Here is a 17,172-nt window from a genome sequence, read left to right as displayed (position 1 = left end):
TATGTCCACTTTAGTTTCTTTCCTGTTGCTAGATTTATTTTATTGTTTATTGACCACCAGTAATTTTCACTCATCACCTGCTGCGCCACCTAATCATCATGTGTTTCACATCATGTGTTGATTTTTCACTGTTCAGCGTCGGATTCTGTTTTTATGCCATAATTTACATCTAGTTCGTCGCTCCGTTTTGCCCGCTTCTCATGTTTCAGAATTCTGCGCAATGTGCGCGGCAGTTTTTTTTTTTGTTTGTTTTGTTTTACTCCCTAAGGTGCAGGTTGGTCGGGAAACATATCGATGGGGAAAAGGCAGACTGACATAAACCTTTTAAAACAACGGAAACAATTTCGGTACTCTGATTATTGAAATTTAAAAGTGCTTTGGTACTGTTGTTGCATCAAACCCGTTTCATGTCGGACCACTTGCAGCACCGGTGTTAGCGCTATAAAATGAACGCTCTATCGTGGTATCACCCATGGAGGGATTTCTTTATTTCTTTATTTAAATGGGTTCATTTTTCAGAGGGATACACAGTGAGGGCATCGTGATTTTAGTAATTACATGTTTATAAGAGCGGTTTTCTGTTGTCCTTCCATGGAAGCGGGCAGCTTTCAAAGGGAAATATAACACTTTTTAATATAAATTGCTGCTTTGACATGATCACAGAACTGCCAAAACATGTAGCCTACATAAATACCAGACAAAGTGAATCACAGCAGCGTCATCATTAGCCGGTGTAACGCTGAACTGATGCGGAGCGGAGCTGCGCCATGAAGCTACAAACACTGACTAGAAGAAGAGCTGCCATCGATACAGTTGCAGCCAAGCATGATTTAATGTTACACAATACAGTTTTACCAAGTTGCTCAGTCTAAACTGATATTGTTGTGGATTTAAGGTGTAAAGTTTACCTTCGACCAAACACCCCCCAAAGGCATCCCAGCGCCCCCCTTTTGTAAAAATGTCCGCCAGCGCCCCCTGCCGTCCTCTGAACGCCCACTGGGGGGGCGGTACCGTCCACGTTGAGAACCGCTAGGTTAGGGGGTTAGGGAGGTTATAGTGCATTGTACAAGACACCATTGACATTCAGATCCTGTGGTTGTGAGGGGGCTGAAGGGAGCTACTTGAGGAACTAATGACACTCCACAAAAGATGCCACTCGGGGTGAGTATAGGTGGTGACAATTCTAGGGCCCTGACCAAAATGGGGCCCTCCACAATTTATTTATTTATTGTTAACAGAAATTAAAAAAATAAATAAAACATTGGGACCCTGTCAATTACAAAAATTAATCATATTGTATTTTCGAAGATTGTTTTTAGCAGTAAAAATGTAATGTTCCCACATCCATATTTGCCCTGAAACTTGTACCTTGATCAGTCAGCAGCAGGAGCTCTAGCCCACGTCCCTCCTGACCTGTTCTCTCCTAAGTGAAATTAAAGCTGCAGTATGTAACTTTTATAAAAATGTATTTTTTCCACATATTTGTTAAAACTGTCATTATGTTGTGACAGCATGGTATGAGAGGTAATCTGTGAAAAATCTATTTCTTCTGCCTTCTCCCAGTGCTAGAAACAACCAGTCAGTGGCAGGAGAGTTTTAGTGCTCTTAATCACAATCTCATATGGCTCATCCTTCCTCCCCCTTGCTTTGTGCTATTCTATAGCTAGCATAGCTACAGAATAGCACAGAGCATAGCTTGTAAATGCTTAGTCTAATAAGCATAGCTACCAGTGATGGCAGATAAACGATTTTCCTGTCACAATAAGTTGTTTGTCCACCATTAGCACATTTAGCAGTGAATGAATGAAGTTGATTGACAGCGCAAAGAGGTTCTGATTGGTTGTTTCAGTCAGAACGGTGCATTGCTTTTGCTAGCAATAATAGTTCAGGAAACAGGTGGAGGAGATTGATTGTTTTCACAGATTATCTGTCTCAAACTGCTACGACATTGTGACAGCTTTAACAAATATGGAGAAAACATATTTTTTATTAAAGTTACATACTGCAGCTTAAATAAAATGCAACTACATAGCATTTTTTGAGAAGTCTGGATTGCTTCGTGTATATTTTGGATGTTGCCTGTCATTGTTGCTCATGGGGAGACATTTCAGTATTCTAAAACTAATAGAAAAAATTTAAGTAACCTACTTGCATACTGTATGCAGACTGTATGCATACTGAATTTTATTCTTGCATGTAAAATTAATGAGCAGTAAATATTGTACTAGTTATCAGTATTGGACCAAAGAAAGCAAGGCAATTGCAAGCTTTTGAAATTGTGACCCTTTTGATGGGTCAGATAGACTCAAGAAATTGTAACAGCAGCTGCTGTTACAATTTAATTAGGAGGGCCCAATTAAATTTTTTGTCAGGGGGCCCAAGATTCCTGGCAACGGCCCCTGCTAGGGGTTGTTGCCCATGTTGCTCATATCATGCTAATACAGCAGAACCAGGTAAATTCTACGCCCTTCATCCGAATCATGCACATTAAAGAAAATCAAGGGACGCATCAAGAGCGATAGTCATGCTTTGAATGTCTGACAGAAAAGGCTTAATGTTTCCCAAATGCTTAATTTCCTAATTTTTACATCAACATGCATGCCAGACAATGTGGCAGGAGCTCTATGGACCTTACCACAGGGGTCACGTTTCATTGGCTAATGCCCATTTCATGTCACAGCACAGCTACCATGTGCGTAACCGTCTCACAAACAAAAGCTACAGTATTAAACACATGCATTGTGGACTAGCAGACCGGCAGAAAGTTTTTGCGTCAGGACTCGAAAAAAGAATGGTTCTCCACTGTCAGTGGGGTATCTGTACAGGCGATGTCAGGTATCCTGATCGTATTTGTGGAACTAAAATTCACAGATTTCCAAAATCTGAAACGGAATRCCTTGCTTGGATCAAAGCTTGTGCACGACCACATTTGCAGCTCAACCGTCGTAGGATCAATAAGAATTAAGGAATGTGTGCTGGTGTAATTATTATTGCTTTGCTTTCTTTGAGTTTAGTGAATGAAAAAAATTAAGTCAATAATAAACACATCCATTATAAAAACCTTTTAGCCAAGTACAGCATAATGGCAGTACCGATACAACTTCTACACCTTGAAGCCTGTCTGTTACASACTTACGTTAGCTGAACAAATCAATATGCAATGTGTACCATATCTGACATACATTAAAGATTTTATTTTACCTGAAAAGGCTTTTTACTAAACTGTAATTGTGTTAGCCACGCTAGCACCGAGTACCGTGCATAAGGCCTAGGCACACTCAAATATTTGCCAACAGAAATCACTGGTTTCAAAAGTAACCCTAAAAACCATGAATGCCCGACTTACCCAGCCTTGCAAGAACAATAGGCATTAGTGATCTTGTCCGCAGCAATATTTATGCTCAGGATGTGAGGATCTGCTGTTTTCCTCATCGACGGGTAGCATTTAACTGCGACGCACACAATGTTGGAGGCATCGTGTGGCTCAAACACCTTGATGTCGTCCAAAAAAGATGACATGAACTTGTTGGTTCCATTGGATGATCTTGTAGATGAAGACATAAGCTGTACTGTTATGAGATCGGACCGCAAAGTTGTCTATATTCCTCCAGCCAGGCTTCCAGTTTGGCCGATCAGATCATTAACACCTAATAGTGACAGCTGAACGGAAGTGGCGGTGATGCTTGCCTATTGTTGATTGATGGACTTTTATGATTGAATTGATTATTGTATTGTTGAAATGGATTTGGGAACTGAGTTCAATTATTAATTAATTCATCATCTACTTGAAAGAATAATTTAAAGCTAAATTTATAATAAATATTTATTATTAATGTTGAGAAGCAGATGTTTGTATGTTAAGAAATTTATGAAATGAATGAATCTATGAACGTGTTAATGTAACACAAAAGTGTAAAGTATATATTGACATAGAAATCCGAGTTTTGAAATACAACTGGCAGAGTGTGCTGTGGTGGCACAGGGGTTAAGCACAACCCACATATGAAGGCTCAAGTTTTCAATGCGGCTGTCATGGGTTTGCTTCCCGGTCTTCCCCTTCTCTCATTACCCACTTTTTTTGTAAATGTATTAGCCACTAGAGCAATTAAAACCTTTTTTTTTCAGAAACTACTGGCCATCAATAATCCCCAAATTCATTTTAAAAGACATTAGAAGCCACTTGAATCTACAAAAACACCAGCACCATTTGCAGAATATAATCTGCTTTTATTTCAAAACATCAAACTGCACTTACAGCAATATACAACAAAGGCCATACATTCATGGCACTTTGCACTGAAGGTGAAGTGTGCTTTGAAAGTTCATTGGAAGTGGCCATGGGTGGTCTTGTGATCACTGATGGTGAAGTGTCTTTGGTGGTGCTCTTGTTTTCACCAACATGAAGGAGGAAGACTTCCAGCCTGGAAGGAAAAATAGGAAATATAGCAGAAACATTAGGATAATAAATAAATATTTAAAAAAGAAGTGTGAACAATACTAATCAGACTCACCCGTGTGTGTCACCATCATATTCATTCAAATTGCTCTGCCTACCCGGTTTACAAGATAAAACATAAAAAAGTCAGAAATAATTACTAAAGAAATTAGTCAGCTTTTAGAAACATTTTTGGACAGCATTAAAAATCGTGCCAACCTGTCTGAAGAAATGTGTTGAAGTCATCATAACAGGCTTCAGTCACCAACATGACACACTAACAAAGAAAAAACATTTTGACAGTTTTTAGATATGAAACAGGTACAAAATACCAGAGTCAAATGGCTTAATTGCCTCCTCATTGTATAGATAAGTTCTCCAGAGTCCTGCTAATCACCTAAGTATTGTATACAGGTGTGGTGCAGCAGCGGCACATCTAAATGTTGCAAGACAGTGGCCCTCCAGGACTGGAGTTTGACACCTGTGGCATAGATCAAGCCAATCCCCCATTTTGCAGCACAGCCAAAAACTGAAAGAAACAGCTTAACGACTCTACTTAACATGTGAATAGCAACAGGAGACCCACCCAGTCATTGGATGAAAAAACAATGACATCACAATTAATTACTTACATGTGATTGGTTGGTAGATATCTCCCTATTGGACACACTAGACCTTTAAAATTACAGGCCTGGTTAAGCCCCTCCCTAATAAATTATAAAAAAATAACCCAGAAATAAAAATACGCCAAGCACAAGGCATAAGTTTATATTTTTAATTTTTGTTGAAAAAGAAATATGTACATACATGCATATAACACACATCTACAAATAAAGAAAGCACACATATATAAAATAAAACACATCTACAAGAAACCACACATATATATAAAAAACACATCTACAAATAAAGAAATCACACATAAAATAACATCTATAAATAAAAAAAAACCTTCAGTTTAAAAAAATAAAAAAGAATTTATTACAGCACAAAATGCTTGTCTACTTCTGGGCCGTGTGGTGGCGGCTTTCTTTCTGAGCATGATCCAACATACAAACGCTTAAGACGCAACATGCTGTATTTAGGGTTAGCTTCAAGTCTCTCTTGTAGTTTGGAGCAGAGGTTGCCAAGCTCCTGGCTGCGGAAACTTGGTGGTCTCACAATCCAGCCCGATACACCCTCGAAGACGCCATCCTCTTCATCAGACATGAGGTCAATGGTGACACCTTCCCAAAAGGAAATCTCCTCTGCTGCCAGGATGCTCTCCCTCGCCTCCAGCAGCTGTTGACACAGAACAGACATTAAGTCATAAAGAATCTTTATGAAAACACATTGTTAAAACTATACTGACATTTTAAGTGTCKTGGTTTAGAAACATCAAATATGGGGAGGTGTAATCAATTTGTCATTGAAAACTGTGGCTATGTGGTAAAGTATCAACTCCTGCATATCATGTGAATAAACATGATATTTAACAAAACATTGATAAAAGTACTTAAGTGATTTGTCATTAACCATTGAGGCTACATTAAAATTATTGCACACCATCTTGTCCCAAAATGTTACAGCTTCTTAAGAAAATGTAATGTTATTTTTCTTTTCACTGCTGATTGCATTCATACACACATATATACAAACATGCATGCAAAACTGATGCATTTGATGCAATTGTGACATCTCTAGTAATAAATCTTACCTGCTTCTTTCTTTAGCTACATCTGGATGACTGGCAGTAGGTCCTGGATGCAGSTGGAAACCATTTTTGTGCATTGTCAATACATAGCATAATTACATTATGTACATAAACAATGTCGAAGCATAAAATATCATCATTCTAAAATAGTAGATAGTCACACACAGTTGCATCTCTGTCCTCATCACRGACCTCAGAACGTTCCAGAAGAGTCTGATTGACACAAATRTGACTCTTATTCTGTGGAGTCTGTGGAAATAAATGTAAAATTAAAAAAATATTGTAGCAAATATATCGCTTTCTCAAAAATACGTAAGTAAATAAGTTAAAATTATTCTCAACCAACCATTATACAGTCGGGAACCAACGCAGTGATTATACATACCGGCTTCATGACTTGGTCCTCAGATCCGTCCTCCDTCCGCCATTTTGTAGATCTTTACTGCGTTCCACACTCTGCCTTGCTGTACTGCGTTACAACAAAATAAATAAAATAACRGGAGGATCAGTTTTCCTTACAAATATGCAAGTCTTCACTATTCACTAAATGTGAAATCATAACTTACTGAATTTCTCTTCTTCCTGGTGGACTCCGTAAGAGCTCTTCGGCACCGTGGTCTGAGGTCTGGCTGGTACGGCTTGGCCATTTTTCAGGTCTGAAAAAAATCAAAGAAGATGAGAGTATTTTTAAGAGTTCAGAACATCAAATGTAATAGAGATCGCAATACAAAATCTCRCCCTACACTTGTTTCGGCATTAAGAAAACGACAAACCGCTTTCTGTAAGAAACAAACAAAGCAACTGGCCTCGCACCACGTGCTATTTATAAAAGCTTTCTTACYGTGAGTTYGGTCTTGTTGGACCGCCGCRGTGTCATCTGTTGTTTTCYGCCGGATCATTGCTTAATATCAAAACGATACTGAAAAGGTAACTCCGTGAAATAGAACTTTTTCCACCATTTCACACAACGCACGGGTATTTTTGTTCATGTTGGGTGTAGCATTTAGCACTCGTTACCACCAGTGCATATCTTTCTCTGGAGTTTAATGGCGGCTGCTTGACCGACTATGAAAGCGCATTACTGCCACCAACTGGGCTGGAGTGTTAAATGAAAGTTGACAGAAAATATATATTCTAAAAGTTATTTTTTCAAAAGTTACGTGACAGTATATTTTATTTTTATTATAATTAATTGCTAAAATGTCTTTAGCAATTAATTATATGTTTATTTACTCAATTCTACTTTGAGCTGTCTCCTTTTTAGTTTATACAGAATATGATTCATAATCCGTGAGTTATATTTAATGCTTAAATAACAAAACTTTACAAAAAAGAATACAAATGTTTATACTCTATCAGAAGGTATCACAAACTTTCAACCATGTTGTTCTTCAATTTAAACTTGAGAGTTAAGCAAGTGAATACTAAACAGTCTGTAGTTTCGTAAGTCCTGTATTGTGATGTGGAATGACCACTACCACTCCAATATAGCATGACTCTGGGTCTTTAAAGCAATCAGTGAACATTAACATTAGTTTGAATATTATTCACAAAAATACTTTATGTACAATCTACCACTCTTGGAACATGGTTTTTATTATTGTATTTGATTAAGTTGTGCAATTCCTCCCATCACAAGATAAATCTTCAGATAGGAGGAATGTCAAAGTAAGATCACGTTTCACAAAAGTCTATTGTATGTAATCATGCATATTCTTCTTTTATATCATCAATTCAACCAAAACTAAGTTTTTCAGTGCTCCTAATACACATGTAATATATATTTTAATGGATAAGATAGATTGTTTTCTAAAAACATACTTCTTTATGCATTTAAGCATTAGCTACAAAATGAATAAGAGCCAAAAGGCGGTGCTCAACAGTTGATTTGCATTTGCATGGCACTCAGCAACTTCATTTAAATACGAAAACCTCTGCTAGGCACAAGGGGACGGGGGTGATAGGGGAACACAGACACACAGTGTTTTTTTGACCATTTTTGGCAGTGTTTGACTCTGACTAAAACCTCTTGCCGAAAGCCCTCAATCTCCATGCGCACCGCAGAACAAGGTGTCAATAGCTGACGAAAATCCTATTTTTTGTCCTGTGAAAGCTCATGATAATTTAACTTTACAACATGGACATGCCCGCAACAGCGGAGCTAACAAGTTTCATCACCAGAAAGAGCGACTATGTCATTTTGAAGTCCATCTGACATGAAGTACAACAAACCAAGAGAATAACACAAACATCAGGCTACTGGTCACTAATGATTAAACAACACAAATTCAAAACATGTTAACCTAGTCCATAGTTAGAGCATTTCTATGCTCTAACTAGTTTGCCATTTGTTGCCAAGTGACTGATGATGACTTTGGTGACGAGCTTTACCCAGAATGCACTTGGAGACAATAAGGACGATTCATTTGTAGTTTTGTGTTGTAAAGTTAAATATAAGAGTGAAAATGAAGCCAGTAATGTAGCACAACATTTTATTCAATATTTTACACCCACTATGTCACTAAAATTAGTCAGTCTGGTAAGGTTTTTAGCAACCATGAGTCAACAATGGGGCACCCTACTATATAATCTACTGGGGTATTGTTCACAATTTTCAACAGGAGAGGGTTCTCCTTTCCAGTTCTTGTCAGATGTGATAAAAAAATTGGTTCCCTAAAGGTATGTTCTGCCTCCCATTTGGGCCCCCTCTAGGTGCCCTCTGCGGCAACTCCCACCCTACCTGTAGTTCCTTCCCTGAAGTGATGTCACAAATATGTTACAATTGTGGGAGGAACTGTTTGATGTTGATTTTTAAATCAACACCAGATTACTGTTGGTGTTAATTTAGAAGTCAACACTGGATCGGATTGCTTTTTGTTTAACTCTTTGGAACTCTTTAGTGAGTGTTAGGGAAACTAACACTAACACTCATGTTGTTGAATTAACACTGTATTTCTAACATACAACACTTACACTGGAAATCTAATACTTTTGAATTTGCTGTGTGAACATTTACACACAGCAAACACACAGCACCGGATTATAAGGCGCATCTTCAATGAATGGCCTATTTTAAAACTTTTTTCATAAGGCGCACCGCATTATAAGGCACATAGAACATACACTACAGTAGAGACTGGAGTTACGTTATGGTTTTTAGGTGCGCCTTATAGTGCGGAAAATACGATATGTCATGTTTTCTAATTGGGAACACACATTTTACTTCATGTTAATGTGAAATAAACTGAAACACATCGAAGGACAGTTTGTTTTTATTAATTTTGTGCTATTTTGTTAAGTGTGATGTCTAAGTTTTTTCCTTATTCAAATTCATCTTCAAAATGAGAATTTCAATTTAAATTCATTACTGCCTTGCTGACCTCTTAGGAACTTTACATCTATAGAAAACAGGAAAACTGTAATAGTTAAATTGCATCTGTTATGTTTGCTATTCAGGAAGATTATAAATTAATGATTATTCCTCTACAGAGTATAATATAAAGAAGTATATTTCTGCCGGCGGAGCAGACTATCAGTTTGATCAATTCAGATGGATATTTTTGAATGATTGCAAAAACTTTAAGATAAAAAAATCTTTGTTCCCTTTTATATAAGGATGCTCATGCATGAGCGTTTTCATCTCTGTACCACTTCAACATTTTGTGCCATTCAAGTCAAGCTTATCCTCTCCTCTCTACCCCCCTTTCCTCCTCATCTTATCTGTTTTCACATTTTCCCCTCTTTCTGTTCCTGTCTCCCTTCATCTTGCTCCCCCCTGCAGCTCCCACTCCCCCATTCCCTCCTTTCACCGCCTGTTATCTCTGCTGTGCAGTTGACTGCCTCTGTCCTCTGGGTGTCAGCATTCGCCTTATCCTTCATTCAGCCGCACAGCTTTGTGTGAACCAGTCACCCCATTTCTGCCTGTGCTTCATGTTTTCATCATTATTCTCCCCCTACGTCCTCATGTCTCTGTCTTTCTTAACATTTCCCCTCAGTTGCAGCTCCTCCCTCCCCAACTGGCTGCCTGTTTCTACAGCGGCCGTAAACATCATATTTTCGCCATTCTTTGCTCGCCTAACAGCTCCACAAACATACACATTCCTCTGTCATAAATCTGCAGTCATGCTATCCACTAAAACCTTGTGTATGTGTGCGTGTGCATGTGGGTGTGTGTGCGTGGGGGTGTGCGTGTCCGTGCGTGTGCGTGCGTGTGTATGTGCACTAAGTGCTAGCTATTGATCAAAAGTACAGAAACTGGAGCTGTAAGAAGAGATGCCCATGCAGTCATCCTTTTGATCCAAATAGAAGATGAAGGTGACTTTCAGGAAGTTTGTCGACACACTCACATGCACCCAGTGAACCATGCAACCACACATGCTCACGCACACACACAGACACTGCAAAGAAAGTGTGTGTTTTGACAAAAACTGATAATCAAAATAAAGTAGGGACTGTGGAAAGTGAAAGATGGAGGATGAATTTAAGCCTTGCAGAGGAGAGATGCTCCTGTGACGAGGTGCTCAAACAAAAGCCCCCTCTAAATTGAGAATATAATGAAATGTCCTTGCAGACCTGGGAAGACAAAACTCCATTACTCCTCTCACATTTTTCTACCCTCTTCAAGACTGTATTTATGACAGGAAAAAGAAAAAAAGTTGCCATCATTGTCATTTCAAAAAATATTCTCTTTAAACAGACCTGAAGTCTTTTTTGTTTGCCTTACTAAAATCTTCATTTGAATTAAGGAGTGATGTTCTCTGTTCAAAACATCTGTCAGTTTTTTAAATTATTTTATTCACAATAAGACCAGAATTCAGATTGAGGAGAGGAGCTGAAGGTCATTCTGGAGTACGAGACTGACATTAACCCTCCTAAAACAGATGTACATGTTCACATCAACATGAATGCCTCTTTTCTTCCATGAGGAGAAAATTACATATTATTTATTTATGTAATAAAATTGCTCTTTGAAACTGGTAACTATGCATTCAGCTATAAATATATCTGCGGGTGGCCAAATATGCAACTGGTTATATTTTGAAACTTTACTTAGGTTCTGTAGAATCTGTAAAAATTACGTGGCAGAAAATTAAATAACCTATAGAAGATGTAAAGGATGTTGAGGCAACTTATCTCAAGCAGTAGTTCTAAAGTTGGGCATTTTCAGTTTTCAGTAATTATATCTTTATTCAGCTGCCAGGGATGCATTGTACAGCTTTGGTCAAAAAGAACCCTCCAGAAAATGGAAGTAGAAAAGAAACTCAGTAAAGTGAGAACAATCAGTATAGAAATATAAGAATGAATAACAAAACATTAGCATGCACCTTGTTGCAGTGAGCGCTTAAATAAGTCACCCTAAATGTTCCTGTAAGATTTCTCCTACTTTCTAAATTTTCTTCTTTTTTAACTTTGAAAAAAGTTTGCCCTCATACAAATTCCTGTGTTAGCCTTCATACACCATTATAAAAGGGAACCAGTGAGGATTAGATTGGGATGAATACACATAAAGGCAGCTCTGTCTTTGTCTGTGTTACTCAGTGCATTCTTTCAGCAAAAAGAATGCACTGAGGCCACTGGGATACACGTTGGTATTTATAATAGTGCTTTTTTTTCTGAGCAGCTATTTTTCATTTAGAGTCAAAAAAAAAGTCTGGAGACTGGATTGACAAAGAAATTTGGAATCTAGAAACCTTTTCCTTGTTTTTGGTCTTTCCGTGGTTCCGGTGTACACAGACAAACCCAAAACCATATCTACGACTGACCATATCTCCAGTAGCTGAACAATTACTAAAATTGTCCAGCTACTGGACAATTTTAATAATAACACTTTATAACAGTGGCTCCCAACCTTTCCCTCAAGTAAGAAAGTAAACTTTGTTTATATAGCACCTTTCACAGGTCAGAAACCACAAAGTGCTTTACAAAATATAAGACATAAAGACACAATAGATAAAACAGAAGGAGAGATAAAACATCATAGATGTGGAAAAAAAGATGTGATTAAAGTTAAAAAAAAGAACGTGCAATCTATTTTTGTAGTGTGATTTTCCTCACCTAGAAGAAATTTCATTTTATCAAATTCTTTTACTTTTTATTTCAAACCTCTGTCTATTGAACACTTATCTTCATGTTGTAATACTTTCAACCATGTACTCTCTTTTTATCTGCTCTCTTATTACCAATGAAATCTTGGAACCCATAGCGAGGATCTACAATAGGTACTTGAAAATGCATAACATTCTTTCTGGCTGGACTCATCATTGTATAGTTTTTAATTCTTCACATGCTTTAATTTTTCAAAATCATGTTTTGTGCAGCGGTATTACATTGGATTTTCAGGTTTTTCATGGTGTGAATTATGTAGCTCTTTCTGCTTTGATACCTAAACCCAATCTAGGAAACAATCGCTGGAGTAGGTCTGTTACCAATGGACACTTACCACTACCTGACTTTTAAAACTGCCCTGGTCAGAAATTATTTTTTATGCTAAAACATGGAATGACATTCCACAACATATAAAGTCATTCCTAACATTAGCAGTTTTAAAGAACACTCATGGACATCATTTGCTGGGCACCTATTTGAGCTGCATCCATCTTCAATGCATTGTGGGATTTGCAAAGATATATGCACCAGATTAATTAAAAAGTACATGACAAATAGTAATCTGCTAACTATATGGAGGCAACTCTTAATAGTTTGAAATAATACATTAATAATATTTCTAAAATAAATATTTTTCAAACATGCATTTTTTTGACAGTGCTCTACCTCAGTCATATTACACTCATGGTTCTGGCATGTTGGGATGACAAACAGCTGCAGAAGAGATTTGTCTGTGTGTGCGTGCGTGCGTGTGCATGCGTGTGTGTGTGTGTGTGTGTGTGCGTGTGTGCGCGTGTGTGTGCGTAGGTCTGACTGCACTGAATCGAGTGCTCTTCACAGTGGCCTCATCCCAGCCTCTCCCCTGAAGGAAATTGATTTGTGAGTAATTAAAACTGTGTGCGTCTGGATGTGGGCCAACTTCATGTTCTATTCATGCAGATTAATACATATTTGTCGTTGCCTGTGGGGGCTTAAAGGCATCTGTCTGTGCCATTAAACATTTATGAGCATGGAGGACACAGGCGGGGAGAGAGTCGTTCGGCAGCACTTTGCTCTGTCCTCCTCATATCAGCACACATCTTAATAGTGAGCATTAAATCAGAATAGCCAAACAGGGAATTTGACGATGACAATAGCATTCATCACACCATGGTTCTAGAGGAAAAAATCTCCCTTCAGACACTCTTTCACTGCAAGATACCATCAGACTGTGATGCTTATTTCATGCTGTTGCAGGTGACTTTTCAAAGTATTTACTCACACACAGCCTTATCCTCTCAATCTGCTTTGATGATTACTTTAATGTTTTTGCAACAAAAGAGATTCTTTATGTGTTCTTTGATAGTTTTTGAACACTAGGATATGATAGATGGTAGCTGTACCTCCTGTATTTTCTCAACCTGACCTCAGTTGGTGTGGGTAATGTTGGGTAATGGAACATCGCAGGGTATGTACTGTGGAATATAGAGGGGCACTATATAACCAGTTTGCACATGTTATGTGTTCTCACATCTAAGGCTGTGTGTGCAATGAAGAGAGTCTACTATCAAGTGATTACCTTGATAATTAGCATTATCACAGAGGCTTCTTTCATAGTGGAATACCCATGCTACCGCTCTGAATTTAGCGTGGGTATTCCTCAGAAACACTTTTTTTGGATGGTTTTAAATAAAATCTCTTTATGGCAAAGATATCTGTCTTTTTTCCTGATTGAACAGCATTTTTTAAAATTAGAGGACTTATGCACACTGACATAACAGCTACACATCCAGAAGTCCCAATCTGACAACTACGGAAATAATTGCTCCCTTTGCTCCCAGTCTCTTTCAGGAAAAGAGACTGTGTTATAACAGTTGAGTGATTTACATTTATCAGTCTTCTTTGTACTTCAGGTGTTGAAAGGAGGTCCTTCTGATTCTCAAACATCAGATTCTAGACTAGCGCAGTGTTTTTGCCTGCTTTTGCTAAGTAATCAAAGTTGGGTTAGACTAGATGGACAGGGTATGTCAACATCAATTTTCTCAAGACTTGTCTGAGATTTCCATGTGGAAATAGGTCACGGCTGTCTTTGTGTCACTTTTTACTTAAGGCTAGATTTATACAGTTCAAAACTAATGGCCTTTTTCCCCTAGCATCTAATCAATGCAGATTGACTCAGCTCTATTCAGTTTCTGCTATGTTTATGTGCCCCTTTCTTCAGTACCTAGATGGGATTCCTGAGTGGAAACACATCAGGAGACAGTCAGTCACCAAATGGATAGGGGTGGAGTTGGTTGTGTTACAAGAGCAACTCCCTTACAAGAATCAGTTCTAACATTTGTAAAAACTCGCAATACTAAGTGTGCTAAGGAAAATAGCAACACTGCGAATAGGTGTGGTTTGTAGGGTAATGACAAGATGCAAACGTTTTTGTACTTATGTTGCGTTTATGTCGTTGTGTTATGCCACATCGCTTTTCACATCGGGGGACCACTCTATTAGGATGACCCCAATCACACAGAGCTGATATTCAAGTATAACTGAAAATGACCGTAACCATGTACACATGAACTTCACTGAGTAGGTTCTAGTGGAAAATGGTCAAAATAACTGTCTTTTTGTCTTATTTTCCATCTTGAGCTGTGAATCTCTTCCACAGTTATCTCAGAATTCTTCCATGATTCTCTAATCAATGTTCTTCTGTCTGTTCTTCAGGCATGCTCTAGTAGGTTTGCAGTTTCTCAACCTAATCCTTCATTTTACCTATCTGCTCTGTTCCTTGGTTTGTTCACTAATGTTGTCCAATAAACAGCTGTATTTAGGTGGAGAGAAGCATACACACGAGGACTATATTTACTGGCTATCAACTATGAAGGCAGGATTGCACAGGAATTTGTTTAAGAATATCAGAGATTAGACAAGCAAGAATGTGAATTTAGGGTCTACTTTCTTGTAAAACATGCTGAAAGTCATGTTTCATTGTTTTTAAGTTTGACTAATGACTAATATAAGTTAATATAGCAGAAATCATTCTACAGTACCACTGTGTTGTGTGAAACAAACACAACACACACAAACAGTTTGTTGCAAATTTTTTGTTGCAATATTTGCTTCAGAGTGTAAGAACATATGTATTCATTTAATCATTCCACGAAAAATAAATTGTTTTGTTTTGATTTATAAAAGCTGTTGTCAGTTATCTCACATGTAGTGTTGACAGTACTACAGTGTTTTAAAAGTGACTGTTTCTGTTGGCTATGTTTGTGTCTGCAGGTGGTTGGAGTGTGTGGGGCCACTGGGGGCAGTGCAGCAGTGAATGTGGCGGAGGAATCCAAACCCGTGCTCGAACCTGCCAGTCTCCTCCTGAGGAGTCTTTCCTGTGTGAGGGCATAGTGGAGGAAGGTCGGCCCTGCAACTCCCAGTCATGCACAGGTTAGCTCTTCCCATTGGCTTTGGTTCTGTCCATCAATGAAACTATGTGTTCGTTGGATATTTTAAAGATATTCTACGCTTACCCTTCCTTTCCTATTAACTTATGCTGTTCTTTATCTTATGCATGTGATTCAGGATTTTGAGTTAAGGAGTGCGTGTTGGAAAGGGGACTTTGATCGATGAAAATAAGAAAACCTGTATGGTCAACTGTTTTTTTGGTCAATAATGTGAAGACCTGATTATTTCAAAATCCTCAAATCCTCAAATGGCTAAAGTGGCTCAGGCAGTGAGCATCTGAGTGCTTTATTTATTAGAGACTATTTTCACAGCTTAAAACTTCTTTTCATCTGGGCAGAACGATTGATGCATTTCTCTGTCTCACAGCATTAAGTCATGGCTGCAGCTGTGATGGGTTTAAGTGTATTTTTGTACTTAGTCATACCATCAGAGGTACTTTAAGACTCTGAACAGCATTATACAACAACTGAAAGAATTTGTCAGCACACAGGAACAGCACATAAACACCAACAGCACAACACAAGTCCCAAGTTTGGCTGATGCTGTTCTGGGTGACCAATCACGTCACGGTTGTGCCCCAAATATAAGCCAATAATGAAGGAGCTCTGGTTGCTAACACCGCCCCTCCTCCCCCTCCTGGCCTTGCCTCATCCTCCTTTAGGCAAAGGTCGCCATCTCTCTCGCAGCCAGTCTCTCCGCTCGGTGGACAACCCCAAGCGTGATGACACAGACAAGTCCCCCCGCAGTGGACAGCAGAGTCCTCAGGAAGGTAAGACAACGGGACGCAGAGGGATCCCATGCATCAGTCACTGTGGCAGCTTGGGTGACCAGTTTACTTTTACAACATAGAGCTGTGACACACTTCAAACACACATCAATCAAAATCTCCCACAGAAGTGCCTTGTCCACAGTGGACTACTTCCAACATGGACCCTGACTGAACATAGCAAAACTGAATGAAACAGCACACTGTGTACTCTGTAAAATATGAAATCAAACAAAGGCGCTGCTCTCTGATAAAATGATGCTGCACCAAAGTCAAAAAAATTTACTTAAAGGAATAGTTCAACAAATTGGGCTGGTCATTTTTTTTCAGCTGCAGTCTATGATTGAAAACAGAAGATATTATTACTGTATCAGTGATGAATGTAAATACAAGGAAAGAATAGCTACTTTACCATGCATTTACAGAACATAGAAATTCTGTGTTGCAAGCAGTGGCGGAGCCAGAGGGGGGGCCAGGGGGGCCAGTGCCCCCTCCACTTTACCGCCCTACCCTTTTTTATTTGTTATTTGGGTTCCATCTCCTAACAGCAGTGGCGGAGGGGGGGGGGGGGGGCAGGGGGTCCATTGCTCCCCCTGTCATCTGATTGGGCCCCCCAGTGGCCCCCCCTGATGATTGACATATAACGGCACCAGGTTATTCCTGTACATTATTTGGAATCATTCTAAGTCAATCTATCTAAAGAAGAAAAACAATAATAAATATATGAAAAGAAAATGTATAAAA

At 38.6% G+C, this 17,172-nt stretch overlaps 1 protein-coding gene across 1 annotated transcript in view; it reads left to right on the top strand.

The window, feature by feature from the left end:
• Positions 1-17,172, top strand: part of adgrb1a (adhesion G protein-coupled receptor B1a) — a 239,886-nt gene that overhangs the window by 102,367 nt on the left and 120,347 nt on the right. Inside the window, exons 3-4 of the mRNA XM_017305153.1 lie at positions 15,486-15,644; positions 16,324-16,496. Coding sequence (XP_017160642.1) covers positions 15,486-15,644; positions 16,324-16,496 — 332 coding nt within the window. The remainder of the gene's footprint in view (positions 1-15,485; positions 15,645-16,323; positions 16,497-17,172) is intronic.

The sequence above is a fragment of the Poecilia reticulata genome, linkage group LG6 (assembly GCF_000633615.1).
Source record: "Poecilia reticulata strain Guanapo linkage group LG6, Guppy_female_1.0+MT, whole genome shotgun sequence".
NCBI classification, from domain to species: domain Eukaryota; kingdom Metazoa; phylum Chordata; class Actinopteri; order Cyprinodontiformes; family Poeciliidae; genus Poecilia; species Poecilia reticulata.
Note: the sequence above shows the minus strand (reverse complement) of the source record. Positions and strands in the feature narration are given on the sequence as shown.